The following is a 21280-nucleotide window of genomic DNA, read 5'->3' on the forward strand; positions in this document are numbered from 1 at the left end:
GGCTGCAGTAGCTTAAGTCCACCAACTACGATACAACGAACGCTATCCCTGTGACCGTCGGATTCGTTATAAGTAGGTGCAACTGTGTTAGTGACTGGTCCCGGTCGTTTTCCTTGAAGAGATCCAATGAAGGCAATATTTTTGTTATTCGTCTACTGGTTTATTTTATGTTCACTGGAAAGATTTATAAAAAATTGACTTTTTCACCTCTAATGTTTTTTAGTCTGCATACTCGACAAAATGATGAGTTGTTTTTATTGGCAGTTCTTCTTCAAAAAGTGCAGTTCTACCTGAGCCTTCCTGTGGTTCTTATGAGGTGCTGTTTTTGATGTATTGCAGTTAAAATATTTCCCACTAATCTTAATTTTGGCAACCAACACAGTGCCCTGTGCAACAAAAGAGCATTGACACGTTATTTTCTTTCATCACAAATAGCAACAGCAAGCATCGCACTGGTTTTGTATCAACCAAAAATTTACAGCTGATGTACAGTCTCCTTCTGTTGAGTGTGTGTAGGCTGAAGTGGCTTGATCCAGCTTTGTGTATGAGAAAAGCTAAGCGTTGTGGAAACCTAAAAAAGCATAGGCATTCTTTTTGAAAGCGTCTGTTAGAGAAAAATAATTGTGTAATGATTTAAATAAGATGTAATCACAGGCAGTAGTACAAATTAGGCATGACATCCGTGGCCGCAAACACATGACCTTCCAATGTTACATGCAATCCTTTACCACTGAGCTAAAGTGGTGGCGGTCTCAGCTCTTGCTGTCGAATGCATTCATGTTGTGTGCAGCGTAATCTTGAGTATTCACCAGCGTTGCTCCCAACTTTGCAGTGGACGACGTATATCCTGTGTTGTCATTGGCTTCAGTGACTGTTAGCATTTTTTGCTTTTCGCCCATTCTGACAAACCCTTTTTCCCTTTGTCCTTCCTTCATCTAGCTGCATAATATGTAACGAGTTCATGACCATGTAAATGTTTGAAACCGTGACTGCCTGCTCTGTGTTCTAGGATTTAATGTCACCGTGATCTGCTACGGGCAGACGGGTTCCGGTAAAACCCACACGATGGGAATTCGCTGCTCAAAAAATGCTGACGATGAAGGCATAATCCCCAGGGCAATTGGGGACATCTTCAAGAACATGACAACAACCACAGGGAAGTCTTTTCTTGTGCGTGTGTCGTTCTTGGAGGTGAGTGTGTTTTCTGCAATACATGAACGTTGGAATTTTGTCACATAAGCCATTGCATAGTGAACACAACCAAACTATTTTATGGCAAGAAATTGTTAAAGCTGTTCTGCCTAATGGGCGATTATGGTCTGTTTCTCCTCAAGAGCCAGGCAGAAAAAAAGAACTTGTCTGGAAAAAACTTGGTCCCTGAGCGGTATGTAAACCACTGCCGGCGCAAACATAACAGCTTTGTCTTCCGATGCCTTGGACAATTCGGCTACCGCCACAGTTTGTACCTGCTCTCGCTTTCCAAAATACAAACAATTGTGCGTCGTAAGTGCATTTCAAGAAATTATCTCACATTTTAAAAATGAGACATGAGTGCTGCATGTGCAGGATTTGCTTTAAATGCGAGTCCTCCGGTCACCAGATGCACTAAAGTAGTTGAAAACGATACTAACTGGAGCTTCCTACCCCTGCCTGGGAGCGAAAGCATGAGGAGCAACAAGACTGTGCCATGCACGAAGCCAAGTGCGATTGTGATGGATCGTCATGTCCAAACTTAGCATGGGCATCAATCAAGCCGCAAGCTTAGCCGTTGCAAATTTTTGTTTGGCATCACTTGTTCTTCACTCTAATTTGCATGCATGCTTATCGCTTACTAAGTGCCACCGCATGCTGTATGCACCTTGAGGATCTTTTGCATTCAATGGTTCGCTATAAAATCCCCGTAACCTAGAATTTGAACATTCAAGTGCAGCCTTGCTTCGTGCTGTCACACTGTCCAGAATTAAATGTAAATGTAGGGTGTTGCATCATGTCTGTAGCATGCAAACTGGCTTCTTATGGATTTTTTGCTGTTGCAAATTTCTTGCAGATATACCAAGAACAAATATTCGACTTGCTCTCAAACAGCAGAGGGAGGGTGCCACTTGCAATTCGGGAAGACAAGACTGGTACAGTAAAGGTGAGATTCCACTCCTATATTCTACATCCCTGCACAAACTGCATAAAAAATAGTATGCAACTTGAATTTTATCTGCAAGGAAAATGTAGTACCTGGCTGAGCAAGCAGTTCATGTTTTAGGGCCCTACATCAGTAAAAAGATGGGGTTTGCTCATTCTGCTACACTCTCTAAGTAATGTGACTGAATTTATGTGCAGTATGCAAAACATACCTTGCTGTGCTTGTTTTGTGGCCTAACCTGTACAATTTTGAACTCTTTATCGCACTTCCGATTTGCTTGGGGCTCCTTATATTTTTTTATTTTTTTTGGGGGGGGGGCGAGGAGTGTAGTTCTTTCTCGTTCTGCGTTCGTTCCCATTTGCAGTTTTCACCCTGCTCACGAAGACCTGCTTATGCAACAAGCTCTCTTATTTTTAACTCTACTTTTGTGTGCGCAGGTTCCCAACCTGACACAACACAAAGTGGCGACCGCAGATGAGACACTCAGGCTGGTTGGCATCGGCTCTGCGTCCCGGATCACTGCGGCAACAAATATGAACATCTGCTCCTCGCGGTCGCATGCCATCCTGACACTGACAGTGGAGCAACAAAACGAGAGCGGAGGTGCCACGACGGTGGCAAAAATGAATTTTGTAGATCTCGCTGGTTCCGAACGGGCTGAGAAGACCAAGGCAATTGGCGAGAGGTTCAAGGAAGGTTGGTCACTGATATTTCAATGTTTCAGCGAGTATTTTTCGATGGGCGACTCCGTCGGCAGTACTGAACTGCACGAGCCGCCACAATAGCAATAGGCACAGTTGTCAAACTGCAGTGACAGATGAAAGGAATTGGCAGAAGCATAGAAAAGACGCATTGCTGTCGCACTGCCTGCAAAGCCAGTGGTTTAAATAAATTTTTTTTAATGTACTAGCACCTCTGCCCGCAGTGAGAGATTTAAGAAATGTCCACGTGGTCCTTTGGCGTCACAGAAACCCAAAAATATCGCAGAAAAAAGTTCCAGGAGTTGGATTCGAACTCGGGAATCCCTCGTGGGAAGCAAGTACTTAGCCTCATAGGAATGACGAGTGCCGTCTTTCTTGTTGGATAGAGTTGAACATAGTCTGTGCAGTAAGGCAGCAGCAAAACAAAACAAATAAACGTCAAAATATTTAGAATAAAAATAAAAACAACAAAATAAAAGTGAAGAAAAAACGCAACAAAAGAAGGATGATGCGGTGTGAACAAGGAGGTGGTGGCAATGGCTAAGCAGTAGTTAAAAGCAAATAAATGAAAGTGTTTGCAATGGCCAACGAAAGGTGTTTGCAAATGGCTAAGCAGTCGTTAGTGTGGTCAACTGCTTGCTAACACATTCAAACCTTGCACTCAGCAGCGCATGATCTTTTTCATTGATGTTTTTTACGCACCTTTTACTCTGCCATGTCATCTCTGAGAGCTTTAGTTTTCGTACTTTCTGCAGTTTTCTCGGTGTGTGTTCAAGGCCAGCAGTCATATGTTACATGATGCATGGAGAGAAATGTATCGTTTTGCTACGTGCCTTACTGCATATCTCGCTCAAGTGGTCTGGAGGACGCCTGGCCCACGTTGCTTTTGTTGTAGAAGGCCGGCATCTCCTCATAACTCGTATCTTGTACACACTGCGAATAGCATTTTTATTGCTTGATTTTGCCAGACCTAGCGCTTGTGATAATCATTTCCGTCCTGTTCTTGGTCATATGTTGCTTTTTTAATCATTTAGTTACCACTGAGCTTGAATTTTTTTAATATTTCTCACCTCCGAAACATGGCTGAGGTTGTACTCCCAATTTGTTTACAGGCATGAAAATAAACCATGGCCTCTTGTCTCTTGGCAATGTCGTGAGCTCTTTGAGCGAACGAAAATTCCACGTTCCGTACCGGAACTCCAAGCTGACCAGATTGCTGCAGGGTGCGTACAGAAATTTTCTGTCTGTGCGGCTCTCTTGGCATTCCTGTTTTGCAGTTTTGCATTTGGAATGTGGCACTTATTGTACGCTCTGCACAGCACAGTGCACAATTTTTATTGTCTTCATAGACATCTAGTTTTGTAGTGTATACAGCCTTCAAGGCATTGGTATCCCTACTACCTCGGTGAGCTGTCCCACGCAGCTTCTGTTTCCGACCCCTGTGTAGCATTTTATGTGGTGCATCAATTACAGCTGGTTATGCACGCACCCAATCAAAAGACAAATTCAGTACTACTTGAACGCATTTCTACACCGGCAGTCAAGTTTATGAAACATAGTAATTGGCAAAAAATTTTGGCTTCATCGTCATCTTTGCACAAAGCGTGGAAAAAAACTTGTGCAGCCTTAATTCTGCAGGTTTGCAAATTGCAGGGAATCATTCAATCTTGAGTAATGTTCCCTTGATGCTAAAGAATTGTATTTTGTGCCAAAATTTCATTCTATAATCTTTTGGTGGTGAGTGTACTTGTACATCATATCTCTATTGCCTTTCTGCAGTTCAAGATAAAATAGTTGCTTTAGGGCATTTCTAGGCATGCAAACTCCTCGGTCGGCAGTGTTATTGAAAAAAAATTGCCTGAGCAAATATCGCAGTAAACATCCCGACCGATATGCTTATGTCTTCGTGCTACAGTTACTATTATGCATTGCTGTCTGTATCAGTTTCGTACCTCTCAAATAATCTGCATGTTTTATGAATCTCTAGCCAAGGCAGTGCAATGACGTATTTTGGAGTAAGTGTCATTAATATTAGTTCATGTATAATCTCATGCAATTCAATGAATTTCTGCGGCCCTGTAATTTATAATGCAAATTTTAGCGGATATTTTGTGCTGGCAGGTTGTCCCGGCTTGCTTAATTCGAAGGCCAGGAGTGATATGTCAGAATGCCCGAGTTCGCAAACTCTAACACCAAAGTGCACTTGGTAAAGCAGCGTTACTCCGCTTATAACTGGGGTGCAGCCCACTCATAGCAGCACGATGCTTAATTTTGCTCTTCAGTGCTTCACATAACATTATGCAGACAGCAGTGGCACTCAGACAATTAGTGCGTGGTATGATGGCTTCACACTGGCCAAAGTGACTTCCTGCAGTTCGCTGGTGCCTGACTCCCGTTTGGTAGTGTTCACTGCTCGAAACTCGCTGATACGAAATACATTGAACACTGGCCGAGCTGGCTGGATGGACCCCACGCAGTCTTCTTGTTTCTACTCTTCAGCTGAAAGCTTCTACGCATGCGCCTAAAAGGTGCGTCGCGCATCGCGCCACTAACCTCGGATATCTGACCTTGACCTGCACTCTTGCATGCACTGAGAAGATTGTACAAAAGTATCGGCGAATGGAGAAAAGCTGTGCCGTTAACCAAGTACAGCCAGATAGACGAGCGACTGTGTTCTGGAAACGTTGAAACTGGCATGGCGGAATCTCAGGCAGCCAGCAGTGATGTGGCAACCATGACGACTCCAAGCAAGCTCTCACTGTGGAGCAGTTAACTGTCAAACGCTGACCTCAGTTCTGTTGAGTGCATTAGTAACGACTGCGAAGTTCAGTAAGCAGTAGTACGTTATGTGCTTGCTTTTTTTGCTTTTTTTGTTATTTTATTAATTCGAATCTCTGGATAATTAACAATTCAACGGGGCACTTTGTTGACCTAAAGGGCGGTGAGGCGAAAGCCCTTAGCGCGGTGTTGCTGCTTGCATCATTGATCTGTGGTTAAGACGTTAATTAAGCACATACTTGTTTTTAAATGCTGGAGGCACTGCAGGATGTTTGCGAGGCATCCGTCGTCCGATTCGACGCCTTTCCGCACTCTCCGGCGTCCTAGACAAGGAGAACTGCATATGCATTGGCATGAAGTAGCGTAGTCATTAGCACGCTCGTCTGCGGACCGGAAGGATGGTGGTTCGAGTCCAATCGTGCGCAAAGGTTTTCTTTTTCTTATCGAGTTGAAGAGCGTAACGAACAGACGAACGGTATGACGACACATCCGTTGTCATGACTTTCAGTTGGCGATTCAAAGGATGGGCAGGATCTCAACCGGGAGTATGAGCCATTGAAGGCTTTCGCCTTAAAACTGTTCGACTTCATCCATTCATGCTCCTTTAGAGTCTATGAGAAAATATAGCCTGTTAATTCGAACTGTAACGGTTTGCGCCACCGGTAACTTGAACTACGCGCCTGGGCGGCCTGGGCGGCCTGGGAACGCATCGAAAAAAGCAGCGCTCCAGTGAGGCTGCATGCCCTCTTTGGAGATGTGAAGAGGGTAAAATTGGTGTGCGAGCTGGGAGGCTGGATAACCGTGGAGGCAGGGCTCTTTCCGTGTTATCGGTAGCATGGTGACGGCAGCTACGCGAGACCTCAGAGATTTGTACCCGGCTGTTGCATGCGTTGCTTGTTAACGCCAATCTCGAAGGCTTCAGTAGCTTGCTGGGTTAACTTTTGTTGTTGAGCGATGAATGGCGTGACCAGCGGCGGGATGCTATGGTGACTCGATGTAGTGCAATGCCATACAGGGTGGAGACACCGCCTCCGTGACCGCCATTTTGGGGCAAGCGCAGAAAACGCCGGGCAATGATACGGTGGTTGGTATTCGTGTTCAGCATACACTTGCGTAAGCAGGCACAGATGTATAAAATTTTTGCACATATACTCGCAATTCGGATCTTTCTGCTCACAGACATAAAGAGAAATGTATTAGCAAGTACTTGCATGCATAGCTATAGCTCCCGTAGAAAATTACTATTGTGCAGCTAGGTCAGCATATACACTTACGCCGTCTCGGATGCTAAATTCGTGATGGAACCGCGCAAAACGCCGGGACAGGAGACAAACGCTTTGTCTCCTGTCCCTATGTTTTGCGCTGTTCCGTTACAAATAATTAGCCAACATGCCCAAGCTGCTGCCCTGTCGGATGCTCAAAGTGGTTATTTTTAATATACAGTGACTGCTTTATAATGCAATGCATTGCGGAAGTGCCTGGCATGAATGAATTTATGCGGTGCATAACATGAATTAGGCTTCGATTGCTTCTCTTGCTACACGTCAGCTAATTTACGTTTTAGTCAGGCGCGTATATCGAAACTGCTTTGCATCGCAGTAGTCTATGGTAAGTCATTGATAATACAGTTGAGCCGTGATAAGTAGGCTAATATCCGACATGTGTCGCAGGCTAATGAACACATTTTATTGCAGAACAGTTCTCAGGAAACTTTTTGAAGCTGTCTCTGGCTGCACGCCTAGGAGGAGGGATTTCCTGCACTGATTATTTAATGTTGGTCCCGACTACGGCTTTCCTGCCATACAACTTTAATTCGGGTGTCATATGGCCAAATATAACATCACTACAGTTTAGCTTATTCTCGGACGGGTACTTGCGTACTTGACAGGGGCCTCATGAGGTGTCACTACATGGCAAAGAAAAAGCTGCATTCGGAATGAAATTTCGTGCTGCGCAGGTAGCTTGCTTCCTCGCTATCGCTTTCGCAAGGAGACGCCGCTGCACCAGTTAACGACAGAAGTTTCGTCGTCACTATTCGAACTGCAAGCAATATACTATAAACAAATTTATCCGCGAGGACCTAACTTTTGTGCTTTTTTCGAATCACAATAACCTCCCAAAAATTGTTTCCGCAAATAATTTGAGAAAAAGTAGCTCTAAGGGGCCTCTCACCTGTGATTTGCGCAATTTAGTACTCGCTAAAATACCAGGTGCTAAATTCCAGGACGGCTGACTTACAGGACGGTTTTTTGCAAACAAAAATCGTTATTCTGATCATAGAGAATTTTTGTGGCGCAAAAGCATCTGCGTCCAAAGAGCGCCATGGCACAAAGTATTTGTTGTTTCCTCAAGGCGGGGACAAAGAACCATTTCCCAAGCATTTCACCCGGAGTAACCCGAGCACCAGGCTTTAGCAGGGTGAAATGCTTGAGAAATGGGCCTTGTTCGCAGACTGAGCTCTCATTTCATACTTTGCCCACAAACGGAGTTAGTGCTAGGGGAGATGCATCTGTCGCCCTCCAATGCATTTTTTTCTGAAAAGGAAAGAGGGGAATGTCCCTTAATATGCGTGAACCTGAAGCCCGTCGGTTGCCACCAGCTTTCAAGATCGAGTGTAAAGGGCAGTTGTCTAAAGGGTACAATGGTGCATTACTTTGACAATTACCAGGCTCTATACTTGCTTCATTTGTCCGCGCACCGCGGCTCTGAACACAAAAGGGGAGAGCGCTAGTCACTACAGATCGCTGTGATGCACTCTTCGAATGATACTAAAGTCATGGGTCACTCATTGTGAGTGACGCTAAAGATTGTCATGTGTCAGGGATATAACAGACACAATTGTTCATATATATTACCTCGTCAGCCATCACACACCCATGAGTTCAATTGTCCCCTCGAAAACACGCGCGCTTCTCCAGATGCCAAAGAATTCGGTGCAATGCGTTTGATATTCACGTTTCTAACCATGTTTCGAGTCACTTCAACGATGAAGAAGGTATACCAAAATGTCCGGTAACCACAGTGCGAGATTGGTGAACAAGATAAAAAAATTATTCAAAACTCGAGAAGTTTCACCTTACAAGAGAATTGATGAAGCGTTATAAAATAATGTTATTGCTACCGGGAGCGCATAATTCCGTACGACATGTAGAAAAGCAGCACCGGTACTGTGGCCTTAGCGGCCATCCTAAGCAGTGTGTCACGGCGTAATGCTTTAAAATTGTCGTCTGTTTGCGATAATTAATGCGCCAAAATGCTTCAAGAGAAATTGAAACCAAGTGTGATGTCGACGCAATAGTGTGTTATCAAATTAGGATGTGGCCAAAAACCAGGCTTATAGGTTTGGCAGTTTGCGACTTCGGGACAGAAGGCTGGAAAATCAGGCAGCGTACGTGCAGCCACACTGAGGATTTTTGCGTTTCGTCCTAAACAGTCGTTCAACGGCCGCGACTCTCAAGTGTGAATCAGCAAGTCGCTGAGGTTGTGCTATTGTTTTGGTAGAAAAGCGGCAGTCTCGTGACGGTCACACGTTGATCGATTTTCCAGCCTTGTGATGGTCACACACTCCCTTTGCGCCTCCGGTGCGCCCTCCGCTGCACAAGCTGGAGCACACCGAATGCTGCCTTCCTATGCTTAAGTTTTGAAGGGGAAAAAAAGAGGCCTTCAGATAGTTCGAGCTTGAGAAGAGAATGTGATGGTCATTGCCTTCCAGGAAAAAAAAAGCAAAAGGTGATGACTGAATATTTCAGAACAATGAAATAGGGTACTGTCGCTAACCGACTGCTTCCCGATCACAGTGTTCCGCATATTCTGTTCACTTTCGTTAGTTCGAGCTTTAGTTAATTCGTACTGGGTTGGCGTCCCTGCAGAATTCCAATTAATGAGCTTTTATGTAGTTTGGAAACCTGCTTAAGCGGTTAACGGCCTTTAGATGAGCTCACTTGGTTCCTCGCAAAAAGCTGGTATAGTTTGGCTTCTGACGAACCTGTTTTGTCGAGTATATTTTGCAGCTTTTAGCAGGTTTTTTGACTGAGCACATAAAACAGTTTCGTAGTCATCACAGGATGTAACAGATGGTTGTACGTGTTCTGAGAATTGCCTATACATGTCAAAATTGTGACTCACCGCATAAGAACTAGTGTGATGCGAGCTGTGGAATGGTGGGAAGATTTTGCGATCCTGGCACACCATGTGTGCAGTCCTATGCTTTGAGCACTAGCGCAAAACTGGGATTGATGTGCGGAAAGTTATATTTTTATCATTCTGGCATGAATGATTACCTTGTGTGTTTTCGTTGAAGTTTTAGGGACCGTTCTAAAATATTCAAATTATTTTGACTTACTCACAAGGTGGTTTGGCGTTGGTGATATGACCAATAAGCTTGTTTTACTATGGTTACGCAGTACCTGTCTTGCTTTCCAAGCTTATAGAGGCATGGTTTTCAGCTTATAGAGCCCTGAAATTTGAGAACCGTTATTCCGACTTTTCTTGTGTGAAGTATTAGCCATTTAATGTTTAATTTGAATATTCTTCAAGGTCCGACGGGTTTTTTAATTGGTCAAAGATCTATTGTGTTTAGTATGCTCGTGGTCTGTGCAGTTTATCTTCGGCATACGACACTACATTTTGTTTGCATGAACTTTCTTAAAAATCTGTCACTCCCTAGCATTTGATTTCCTCCCCATTCTTATTTATTTACTTTTTTTCCTCAGATTCGCTGGGAGGTAGCAGCCACACTGTAATGATTGCCTGCATTAGTCCGGCAAGCGGCAACCGTGAGGACACGCTGGACACATTGCGCTACGCAGACCGCGCTAGGAAGATCAAGAACAAGCCAACGGCGAACATCGATCCAACGCAGGCAGAGATCGCGAACCTTCGCCAGAAGGTGGGCTTCTCTTTGCAATGCAACCTTAAGGTCACCGTACAGCAAACAGCATTCGTGGTACTTGGATGGTATTGCATCGATGGCCACTCAGTACCTTAAGCAATTATCATATTTGTCGGGACGTAACGAGAGTTTTTTTCCTTTGTGCGTCGGTTTGGGAACGCATCTTGCGTTATATCCCAAACCAAGGTGCGAACATAGTGTTTTTTTTTTGTTTTCGGCTACTTCGACGATAGCTACAGCGAGCTTCACCACTTGACTCGCGAGCTGCTAGAAGACTACTTTTCGGCAACCTTGGGCTGTCTCTCGGTGTGCATGGGCAAAGGCGAGGGTGGCGCGGGCCGATGAGAAAGAGAAGACACTGGAAGAGATGAGTGAGGTAGAGAAAAGAAAGAACGGGCACTGGGAGCAGGCCGCACGAAGCGTGAAGCAGCGGTGGCACTGCAGCAATGGCGGCTGCTACTCTACGGGAGTCTGCATGCATCAACGTGTCGAAGGCTGTGCTGCACTCTTTGGCTTCGCATGCATTACACCATGATATGTCGTTTTGCCAATAATATTAACGCACCTGTTGCTTTCATATTTTTGTGTGCCGTCTCCATTTTTGCAGAGCCCTCGGCTGTAGCTGGCTTGAACAGGCTGTGGTCGTGTTATACAGTTAAGCCTGGATTTAACGAAGTTGATGCAATCAGCAGTTTACTTTGTGACACTGTAATTTCGCTGGATAGAAATTCGTATTTAGCGTGCCAACAATCCTTCAGAGCATGTTGCAGATTCCTCTCGGAGGAAAACGTCACTTGCAGTGAATACGGTCCTTTCCTTTTGTCTTCCTTCGCCGTCAAGAACAGGTTTACCCGTCACTCGTATGCCCGCTAGGATTGCATGTGCTCATGTTGTGAGCTCGCGAGCCACCTCAGCATGTCTACCACGCTGAGCATTTGGCCGATGACGAGGATCGCTATACTGTCTTGTGTTTCACTTTGCTGTCGTCATCCTCATGTGATTGCCCGAGCACTGCCGACTCGACACATTCCGGCGCCACCATGCCAGCTCACCCCAATCCCACCTTTTCTTTGGCGTACTTTATTTTGGGACCTATGCTATAATTAATTCTAGCAGACTTCCACTATAAAGGCAGTCATTATTAATTTAATTTGTTTGGTTTTTAGCGGTCACGCATGTGCATGCTATTTTATGCATGCATGTTATGTAAGAAAGGACAGATTTGAAAATTTGGGAGGTTTCTCGTAGAAAGCCAAATATTCAAGATTGAGAGTGCCTGCCTTAAAGAATTCAAAATATTACCTTGCAATTACTCAAAGTGTGCTCTCAATTACTCAAAGTGTGCAATTACTCAAAGTGTCCCCTTGTGGCGCGGTTCGGGTGTCCACTGAGATATGTGAGACCGTTGCTGTGCCATTTCCTATCCTGAAAGACAAATAAATTTTAAATTACTACTACTCACTTCATATTGTCTTCAAAGAATATTCGTACAAGCGTAATTGTAACGACCTCGCAAAGGGCTCAGCCACCTAGCAGTGTACCTAGGGCTTGGACATTTCGGTTTAAGCCGAACTAAAACGATAAGTGTGCGCCGATGTGAGTTTTTCAAATTCAGTTTCAACCGAATTCTGAATTCTTGGCATGCAAGGCAGAGATAGCTGGCTGTTGAATGAAAGTACGCTGAGTTAAAGCTGAAATTTAGCAAGCCGGAAGCCAGGGGCATGAAGCGACGATAGTGTTGTTGAATAAGCAGCGCAGCTGTGTGACTTGAGGTATTGCTCTGCTAGTTGACGCGCCTGTGGTAACGGGGAAGCAGCAACTCCTCACCATCTGCAAGCTAAGCTCTGTTCCTTCACTATCATCACCTGCTTAGAGCAGCTAGTAAGTTAGGCAGGTTAATCAACTGCATGCAGGACACTGACACGGAACCGTGCATGGGCGTCACGAAAAGGTAGGTTCTGGCTACCACGAAAAATTAGGTGGCAGTTCCATCCCTGCCATCAACACAGAGACCACGTGATGCCCTTCCCTTGCGCTCAGCCCAGCGCGACAACCCAGTATTAATAAGTCAACCTAGACCTTAGCGGTAAATTTCAACTTTCGTTTTCGTCTTGCCGTTATCTTGTATAACTTGACTTACTCTTTTAATGAAGGCAGCAATTTCTTGTACAAGCACAGCTTGAATTAATAATGTTTGCACTCTGATTGCTGGTAAATAATATGTTCGTGATTACAAAAACACAGGCAGACTTCAATTGGCCATTGACTACATAGTATTGCCGCATAATATTACCGGGAAAAGTCAATATTTCATTCCTCAAAATATTATTCGGCGAAAAAACTGAGACCTCGGTTCTGATATAACTACCGATAAAAGTTCGCCAAATTTTCAAAAATAAATACCTAAAAGTCCAACCCCTTAGTATACACGTATAAAATATGACCAGTAATATAACGAAAGGGGGAAGTTTTACGCTGTAAAAATGATCGACAGATGTACATTTGTTTTTCACTTGAGCCAGGGGATCTTCAGTACATTGTAATATCCCATTAAAAATCCGCTAGACGGCACACGCATGCTTCAAGAAATGATGGCGCCACGTCAATCATTTGATGTACTAAGGCATATACTATGCACTTGTTAGCGTAGCGGAGAAAAAGCATCACTTGGATTGGCCACGTGGAAAGCACGCAAACAGAACTTTATTTATTCTCATAATAATGGAGGAAGAAAGGGAGTCGAATCTTCCGTACTAGAATATCGGGCATTGCAGGATTCCCAAACCAGGTGATATGAGATTGGAAGGTATTGTGGACTGACCTGTGAGTATAGATTACTTCTTGAGTTTCGCAGAACACTGAGGGTGTCCCCCTCAGTGTTCTCACGTGTATTCGCAGTAGTTGGCTATTGTGGCTGAAAATTTTTGAGTGTCCCTGAGTCACTTACCCTGTGCGAATTGGTTCAACATGCGTTTGCTCGCTCACAATGTTTTGCAGCTCCAGGAGGCTGAGGCTGCACTGATGAGGTGCACAACTCATGAGGTGCAGAACCCAATAGCATCGGGTGGAGCGGAGGACGCAGAGCTGCTCAAGGATAAGTTGGAGCTGGCGCTTGCGCACAATGCGCAGCTGGAGACAGAGAACAGGCGCTTGGCCGCCAAACTACAGCAGGCACAGGACCAGGCGAGAAAGCAATCCGAGCAGGTGATCTCTGTAAGTGCCTTGTTACACAGCGGTTACTTAAGTGGGTTCCACGCAGCCCTTGGTTTCCTTCGACTTGCTTTCTGGGTTCCCCGAGCACCTAGATTGGTACGTGCCTCAACCCCCCCCCCCCTCTTTCGTTTTATCCACTGCACTTTGGGAGTAATCGTGCTGGTGTTGCTTATAGCAGATTGCTTCGCTCATTTTTAATTGAATTCGTGCATTTTTCTCAGGAACTATGGACCTGCATACTCTTTTCTGCATGCATGTTAAGCATGAAGGGATGTAAGCAAAGGCACATGGGGTTCTTTGGTGCTTTTTGAAGGTTTTGAGCTCCGGTGAGGCTAAAAACATTGAAAAAGTTGTTGTAGTGTCCTGGCTTTAATTAAACTCGACTATAAAGAAAAATTTGAACGCTAAGGGGATAGAAGGTTTATTTGAATTAATGGGAACATTTTTTAATAGACTTGATATAGGTAGGGGACCAAAGCATCAGTTTGAGTACACTGGCTGGCAGATCAAGCTGATGACTGCCCATTACGCCCAGATTCCATTTATCTGCTGCATTAATGGGTAGGATAGTAAAAACGTTTATCTAGGACTATAATGTTGGTGCACACCTAAAGCAAGGTGGAGGCTGCTTTTTCAGGCTGCAGGGAAATTGGCCATGTTTTTTTTCCTTGAGGGCTGCAAAGGAATTGCATGAGCTTTAGTACTTCCTTCAAAGGCAGTTTATATATGTGTCCATCACATCACGTCGACATTTAATTGTTGAAGAGCCTTTATTTTTATTTTTTTCCTTTAAAGTTTTCCTTTTTTGTTTGACTACTCACAGCTACAAGGCTTCTTTCTTTCAGCAGCTGCTGAAGCAGCAGCAGCTGCTCTTCAGCAGCTGCTGCCGCTGCTGCTGCTGCTCGGTGGCCTGCACTCTGCACAGCGCAAGCATTTCAAAGCCAAGCTCAATACACTTCCTTAAGAGTGAAAATATCAGCCGCACTCCCCGCACCCCTCTCCCCATTTTTTTGCTAATCATGGGGGCAATTATTACTGTGCGCCTGTTGGCGGGAGGCAATAATTTCATGGCAAGATTGGCCTTCTCATGTTATGTGATTGTAACTTGAACAACTACTGCCGCCGTGAAACTGAAACTTGAACATTGTTTCTGTGACACATTCAGCTCAAAGTGCTCAGAAGTAAAACATTACTTTCTAAATGCTTCAACGCCGATTGAACTGGAAAATATTTAGTTTCGCATTGTTTTGAGTAAACATTGCTTTAAACGACGCTCGCTGTATCAGCCATACCTCTGCGAGGAATTCTGACAGTACCATGACGGCACTGCGGGGGTTGGCACAGGCTCTCTTCTGTGCTTTAACCTCTTTCCTCTGGTCTGTACGTACCATGCAGATACTGGTGTTGAATATGTGACTTGGCAGGCTCAAGATTGTTACTTTGCGAGAAAATTTTGCACAGAAACTACTCATCAGTAAGCGCACAAATAAAGACGTAATAACAAGTGGCTGTCTGGGAAATGCAGGTCCCTCATATTACCACTATTTTCCATGTGCATGTTGGTAATGTCTCCTGGTTTTCCCTACAGCCTATGGAAAAGACTGTCAGCAAGCTGGGCGAGGAGCACGCGCCGGCTGAATGCATGTCTCGCATCAAGGAGCTCGAGGCCAAGGTTCAGAGACTCGAGAGGGGCTTTGAGCGGAAGATCCTTGAGGTCAAGAAGGAACTCCAGGTGGAGCTTGGGCGTGCAGTACTTTGTTATATAGCTAGGATAATTCTTACCTGCAAAGCTGCTTATTTCAGCTGCATGTTACGCATTTGCTTCGTAACTTGTAAAAAAGTAGTAACTGGAAAAAGGCGTTGTGTCAGATTAATATGCCATTGCTCAGGAGCACTGCAGACAAGAGTGACATGAATATTTCGCATGCGAATGAGTTGTGGCCAACTTGGTACTTTGTGAATGGGCACAAAGATGACTGCGAATAAATATGTTTTTGGCGCACTGCTAATGCCATTAAATGGGCCCGTCGATGCCCCCCGCGCCAAAGGACACCATTATTGAACACGGTTGTGTGGTGCGGGTGCTACTCGAACGTGTAATATGCACAAGCAGACTTCACGAATTGTGAATTTGGTCCATTGTGCAATTATATTCTGCAAAAGCAGGTTACACCAGCAGCACTATTGCATTGTGCTGTATACCACCGATGCTGCTTCGTCAACATTTGCCAGAGGGAAAAGCTATTTCTGGATTCTTATCTAGCGTCATGCCAAGAATTAGAAGTTCGTTCTTTTGCTTCGCAGGGTACTTTGCTTTGTGATGTCTACATTTACTATAACAGTGCCCCACATTGCACATACACAAACCTGTTCTAATACCTTCTGTGTATGTGCGCTGCAGGAGCTGTCCTTGTTCAAGCACTCGGCCAACTCAACGACTGAGTCTCACCAAGACATTTGTGCCTCACTGGTGGAGGGGCTGGAGGGCCAGGTATTTTTTTCTTGTCAGTCACTTGTACCCGCCGCGGTGGCTCAGTGGTTAGGCTGCTCGTCTACTGAGCCGGAGTACCCGGCTTCGAACCCGACCGCGGCGGCCGCATTTCGATGGAGGCGAAACGCAAAAGGCGCCCGTGTGCTGTGCGATGTCAGCGCACGTTAAAGATCCACAGGTGCTCCACATTATTCCGGATACCTACTACGGCACCTCTTTCTTCCTTTCTTCTTTCACTCCCTTCTTTATCCCTTCCCTACGGCGCGGTTCGGGTACCCATCGAGATAAGAGAGACAGTTACTGCGCCGTTTCCTCAAAACCGCTTCTCAATTTTTTTCGCTCATTTGCCGTGCCGAAAAAATAAAACTGGCAACGTTTTTAATTTTAGTGCGATAGCACTACTAGGCAAACTTTCTGATTCCAGGCAGCCGTTCGTACGTCTCTGAAGCCTGCTTTTTGGCAGGCGGTCCACCTACGCACCGGGTTGTGGACATCTTGCCAGGTGTGCACAACTAGGAGGCCTGGGTGAAGGGTACACCTGAGTGAAGGCCTTCATGATAAATGCTTTCCGGGTAAAGGCCTTTAGGTCAAATGCTTTTGGGATGTAAGGACCTTACGTGCCCATCATAACTAGTGCTACTAAATGATATTCCGCGCTTAGCCATGCTTTATTAAACCGTCTGCTATCTTTTATTCCTGCACACAAGGCCTCAACCAAGACTAATTTGTGTGCATTTTATTTTTCTCCGTGCAACTTCTATAGGCCCAGGAGATATACAAGCTCCAAAACGCCCAAGATGAGCCCAAGAAGAAGACTGAATAAGTGAAGACTCTGGAGGAGGACATACCGCCACACTCGTGACTGTGCAGTCAGTTTGTCTTCTCAGCTGACTTTGTGAAGGCTGAAGTGGTGTGGCAAAGAAATGCCGACCTTAGCACTCACTAGTGTAGAAAAAGCCAGCCAGCAGTCTTATCACCCTGTGATTTCTTTAACGTTCTGAAAATACACATCATCTTTATTACATTTTCTTTGCTAAGTGCTCTTCATTATTTGACAGCTCTGCGATACTGTAGTGATTAGAAGCATGCCCATAGTGCCATTGGGAGAACTAGGAGTTGCAGCCCTTTTAACCAAGGACAGTGTAAACTTGTTATTTCCAGCTTGCTAAATTCTGACTTCTGCATTAATTATACCTCTGTCACACGGGCAGTTTCGATCCTCATTGAGTCAATGCCCATCAAATCCAATGGAGATCAGAGGTTGTCACGTGGCCACTTTCAAGCGCAGTCGAGTCGGATCCTGCTTGGATCCCAAGCGCTCTTGAGGTTTCAAGCATAGTCGAATGCTGGCATTGACATTTTCGCCTGCAATGGTCTAGTAAAACAAAAGAAATTTAATAAAGTAAAAGCATGAACATTAAAGTATAAATTGGTTAAAACTCATGATCGACCATTTTTAGGACACGATTCCTGCTACACAGAAAGGGGATTGTTCGGGCTAGTTGGTGATCTATGAAGAATTTCAGCGCATCACAGCAGTGAACGAGAACAGAGACGAGTTTACACACAAGCACTGACTTCAAGCTGAAGAATAGGAAAGTCGCGCCATATCAGTAAACTTCAACCCGTGTTCTCTCTTTCGTCCTCTTCTTTTGCACTGCTATCCTCAAGATTCTTTATATACTCACTGCACTTGGAAGGCTGTGCTTGCACTGTGACATCACGAGATGGAGGCGGGGGCATACACCAGAAAATAAAAAGAAATGGCCGAACGAGTAAACAGCACCAGGCAGTCCGTAACGCCTACTAAGCTTCCCTCTCGCCTTGGTGAAGCGATGCCGTATTCCCGTTTTCCGAATGCCTGATGAGTCTTTTTTGCAGATGGCATTTTCCCGATGAAAATTACATATTCGAACCTGCATCGATACCAAGACAGTTCTAAGGATGACAAACGAGCATGGTTGAGGAGAAAAATGCTTATTCGATTCCTCGCGTGCTGAATATGGTACTAACCCTACCTCGGATTTCGTTTTTCTAGCCACTGAGGCCTCGCTGCTCCTGAATTTTCATGTCAGTGCTTTTAACAAATGGTACCATGTGCATTATAAAGAGCGAAGGCCACGTTCGCTAGGGACGGCAGGCGGCCTGCCAGCCGGACTGCTCTTGAGCCGCTCTGAACCACGGCGATACCACTACGGACGACCTTCTTGCTTTCTGTGCCCTCCCCTCTTCCACCACCACCGCCGAGAAACCGGCGGCAAAGGCTGGAGTCGCGATGCCAGCATGCTGCTGTGTCTGCAGCCAGCGAGGTGTGAGACGCGTACGGAAACGAGGCATCGCCGGCACATGGATAACGTGAAATGACAGCATGCTTCTTACTAATAAAGAGTCTGGCCTAAGCCTACCTGAGTTGTTTCTGACGGAAAGGGACGGTGTTGTTTCACTGCGTCAAATAGCAGCCAACTTTGTGAAGAGCGCGCGAGAGGCCGCTCGTATCTCGTTCGCGTCCGTAGTCTCGGTCGCTTTCAATAACACAAACGGTACGTGTGTCATTCTAAAGCATCGCTAAGCTGTGTCGTCAGCGATCGTGTCGCCTTTCTTGTGTTTGATACTAGCACAAATATATTCAGGGCCATCTTAGGAACACTCGTGTTCATTTGTTTCCGATGCCAGCGACTATTCCCGCACGGCTAAAAATCAAGGCAATGAACACGGTCGACGGGTCCCCAGCCAAACGAACAGCCTAACTGCGTTTACCGAACTTGACTGCAGTTATCACTATTCGCCGTTATCACACATCTCGGAGCCACCGTACTCGGTTACGGCAACCAACTGCCCTTTGGATGCAACAAATGAAGTGCCGTCCGACGATGCCTTCCAGTGGCAGCGCTATACTTCCGTGCACCGCCGCAAACCGCCGCGCTAAGCAAACACCTTATCTACGGCGGATCCCTTTCGCGCTACAGGAGAGCGCGCTAAAATTTGCTGTTCCAGTGAATATTAATCCAAGGGATAAAGCAATGTCAAATATAAATCCTTCTTGTAGATCGTCCACCCATATATGCTGATCGAGTTGCTGGTACAAGTGATAGCTGCGATACAAGCAAGTTTCTCTACACAGCCGCATAGCAGCTGCTGCCGGTGATGTGGTGCGGCTGACCTGGTCTGCTTGCACGGTAGCTACGCTTCCAATCAGACATCGCTAAAATCGATCAGATCTCTCTTTTAATAAGATACAATGGCGTTATCAGAAAGGCGGTGCCGTGAGTAGACCATGTACTGTAGCGTCGGCCAATTCCGAAGCGCCGTCCACTGCGGCTTCGATTGGAATGGCGCACTTCGAGCGCCGTTGTGCACCGGCACCGTTGCGTTAGGCTCGCGACGTCCGCTGTTGCGAGCGTTGCAAACTTGTCGCCTACTTTCGTGATGCGGCAGGGACCGGACCTATTTTTGCCGTTACGGCGCTAGAATATTTCGCAGCTTGAGCAGACGGTGCTGCAGAAAGCTGTTGATGCGCCGTCGGACGGTACTCGAAGGGCCAGAGTGATTCGAAAGCTGTTTAAAAGAGCCGTCGGGCGGCACTTTAGGCACTTCTTATTTTAATGTGTTGCTCTTGAAAAATGATTTGTGTGAAAATGCACGTTGTTGAAGCTGGACAGCTCGCGCGCTTTGGCACTTGGGCGCCGACGTGCACCCTCCGTCCAGAGGCGCCTCCATTTTCTCGGTTAACGACGGAAGCCGGGGCCGCTAAGCTCAGTTCGCGATAACTACGCTTTGGTCCGCAGTTAGTAACCACAGTTAGCGAAAACCGCGGTTACCGTAGCAGCAATTAAGCGTCGCAAAGAAGATTGTATCTGCGTTGAGAAGTGCGGCCAAACAGGCCGGGCATACCATGGGTGTCGTAGTAAACATCTATTCGCCTCGCGAAAACCCGTCCGGGACGATAATCATATCTCTGGACCACTGCAAATTCTCATTTGCCATTGCTTTCAACACGCACAAAACGTATACTGCAGCTACCACGTTGGATAGGACGTTTGGGCGTCGTCTCTGTGGCACCCGCTATACCAACGCTGCTTCGGCGAGAGCCATGCCTGTAGCAATCACGCAGGAACTATAGCCATGCCCAACAAATGGCTCACGGCCGTGTTTCTTGCTCCATGCGCACGGCACTGAATGGAATCGCTGATGATGATTTCTGCTCGGCTGCCAGATTGAGAGAGAGAGAATGAAAAGGAAACGCAGGGAGGTTAACCAGATGTGAGTCTCCGGTTTGCTACCCTACACTGGGGATGGGGGATAGGGGTTAGAAAGATGACAGAGTAAATTTTCGGAAGGGCTATGGGGGTAGCTCAGGCGATGGCTAATGTAACGCTCGACGAGCCATTGCAAATAGCGGGAAGCGCAAAGGATTTTGTGTAGTTGACTGAAACAGAGAGGATAGAAGTAGCTTCCGCAGAGGCAGGTACAGCTGTCGTCAGAGACGCGCAAGTCTCGCTGCCCTTTCCCGCAAGGAAGGCTGAGGATGCGATAGAAGTGCTCGATGATTTATCAGGCAGTGGTATTGGACACAAAGAAAGTATCCCTGCCCATCCTAGAATAAACGGAGCAGACGGTCCGAGAAGAAGGCCCTGAGAGCATTCGTGAGCGTGAGCGGCGAAAGAGGGAGCGGCAGGACCTGCATTCTGGGAGCAGCTGACGCGACGCGACGGACAGACAGGGACGCTCGAGAGTGCCGACTCGAGGGGCCGTTGCGAACGCCGTGCACAGATCGCAGGGAGTTTAGGCAGAGGCGAATAGGGCCGATCTCCCAGCTGTGCCAGCCACCCTCGACGGGCAGCGTCAACGTCTTCGTGCCGGGTCCGGTGGGCGCCGCAAATCTACCACCACGAAAGACGCATGCTGACGTCTCGTGCCACAGCAGGGCAGCGGGTCTACGTTGTGAGTGGCTAGGAAAGCCAGTAGGGGATGCCAGGGCGACCATTAAGCCTACCATGCCAGATTCAGGGGCGTATCACTATGATAAAACTTTCTCACGAATTAATAGGGGCACCCACTGATCCCGACGC

At 46.1% G+C, this 21280-nt stretch overlaps 1 protein-coding gene across 1 annotated transcript; it reads left to right on the plus strand.

The window, feature by feature from the left end:
- The first annotated feature begins 1022 nt into the window (after nucleotides 1–1022).
- LOC144095335 (chromosome-associated kinesin KIF4A-like) lies at nucleotides 1023–17184 on the plus strand. Its single transcript, XM_077629103.1, has 9 exons — nucleotides 1023–1191; nucleotides 2048–2137; nucleotides 2575–2833; nucleotides 3951–4061; nucleotides 10329–10504; nucleotides 13505–13720; nucleotides 15309–15452; nucleotides 16122–16211; nucleotides 16975–17184. The coding sequence occupies exons 1-9, from the start codon at nucleotides 1066–1068 to the stop codon at nucleotides 17032–17034; spliced, it is 1272 nt and encodes a 423-aa protein (XP_077485229.1). The 5' UTR covers nucleotides 1023–1065; the 3' UTR covers nucleotides 17035–17184.
- Nucleotides 17185–21280: the final 4096 nt, after the last annotated feature.

The sequence above is a fragment of the Amblyomma americanum genome, chromosome 1, assembly GCF_052857255.1.
Source record: "Amblyomma americanum isolate KBUSLIRL-KWMA chromosome 1, ASM5285725v1, whole genome shotgun sequence".
NCBI classification, from domain to species: Eukaryota; Metazoa; Arthropoda; class Arachnida; order Ixodida; family Ixodidae; genus Amblyomma; species Amblyomma americanum.

Excerpts from the sequence above, each read along its gene's own strand:
- LOC144095335 (XM_077629103.1), top strand. The coding sequence starts at position 1,066 with ATGGGAATTCGCTGCTCAAAAAATGCTGACGATGAAGGCATAATCCCC. Across the intron at positions 2,834-3,950 it reads TGGCGAGAGGTTCAAGGAAG|GCATGAAAATAAACCATGGC; the intron begins GTTGGTCACTGA and ends ATTTGTTTACAG. Across the intron at positions 13,721-15,308 it reads AATCCGAGCAGGTGATCTCT|CCTATGGAAAAGACTGTCAG; the intron begins GTAAGTGCCTTG and ends TTTTCCCTACAG.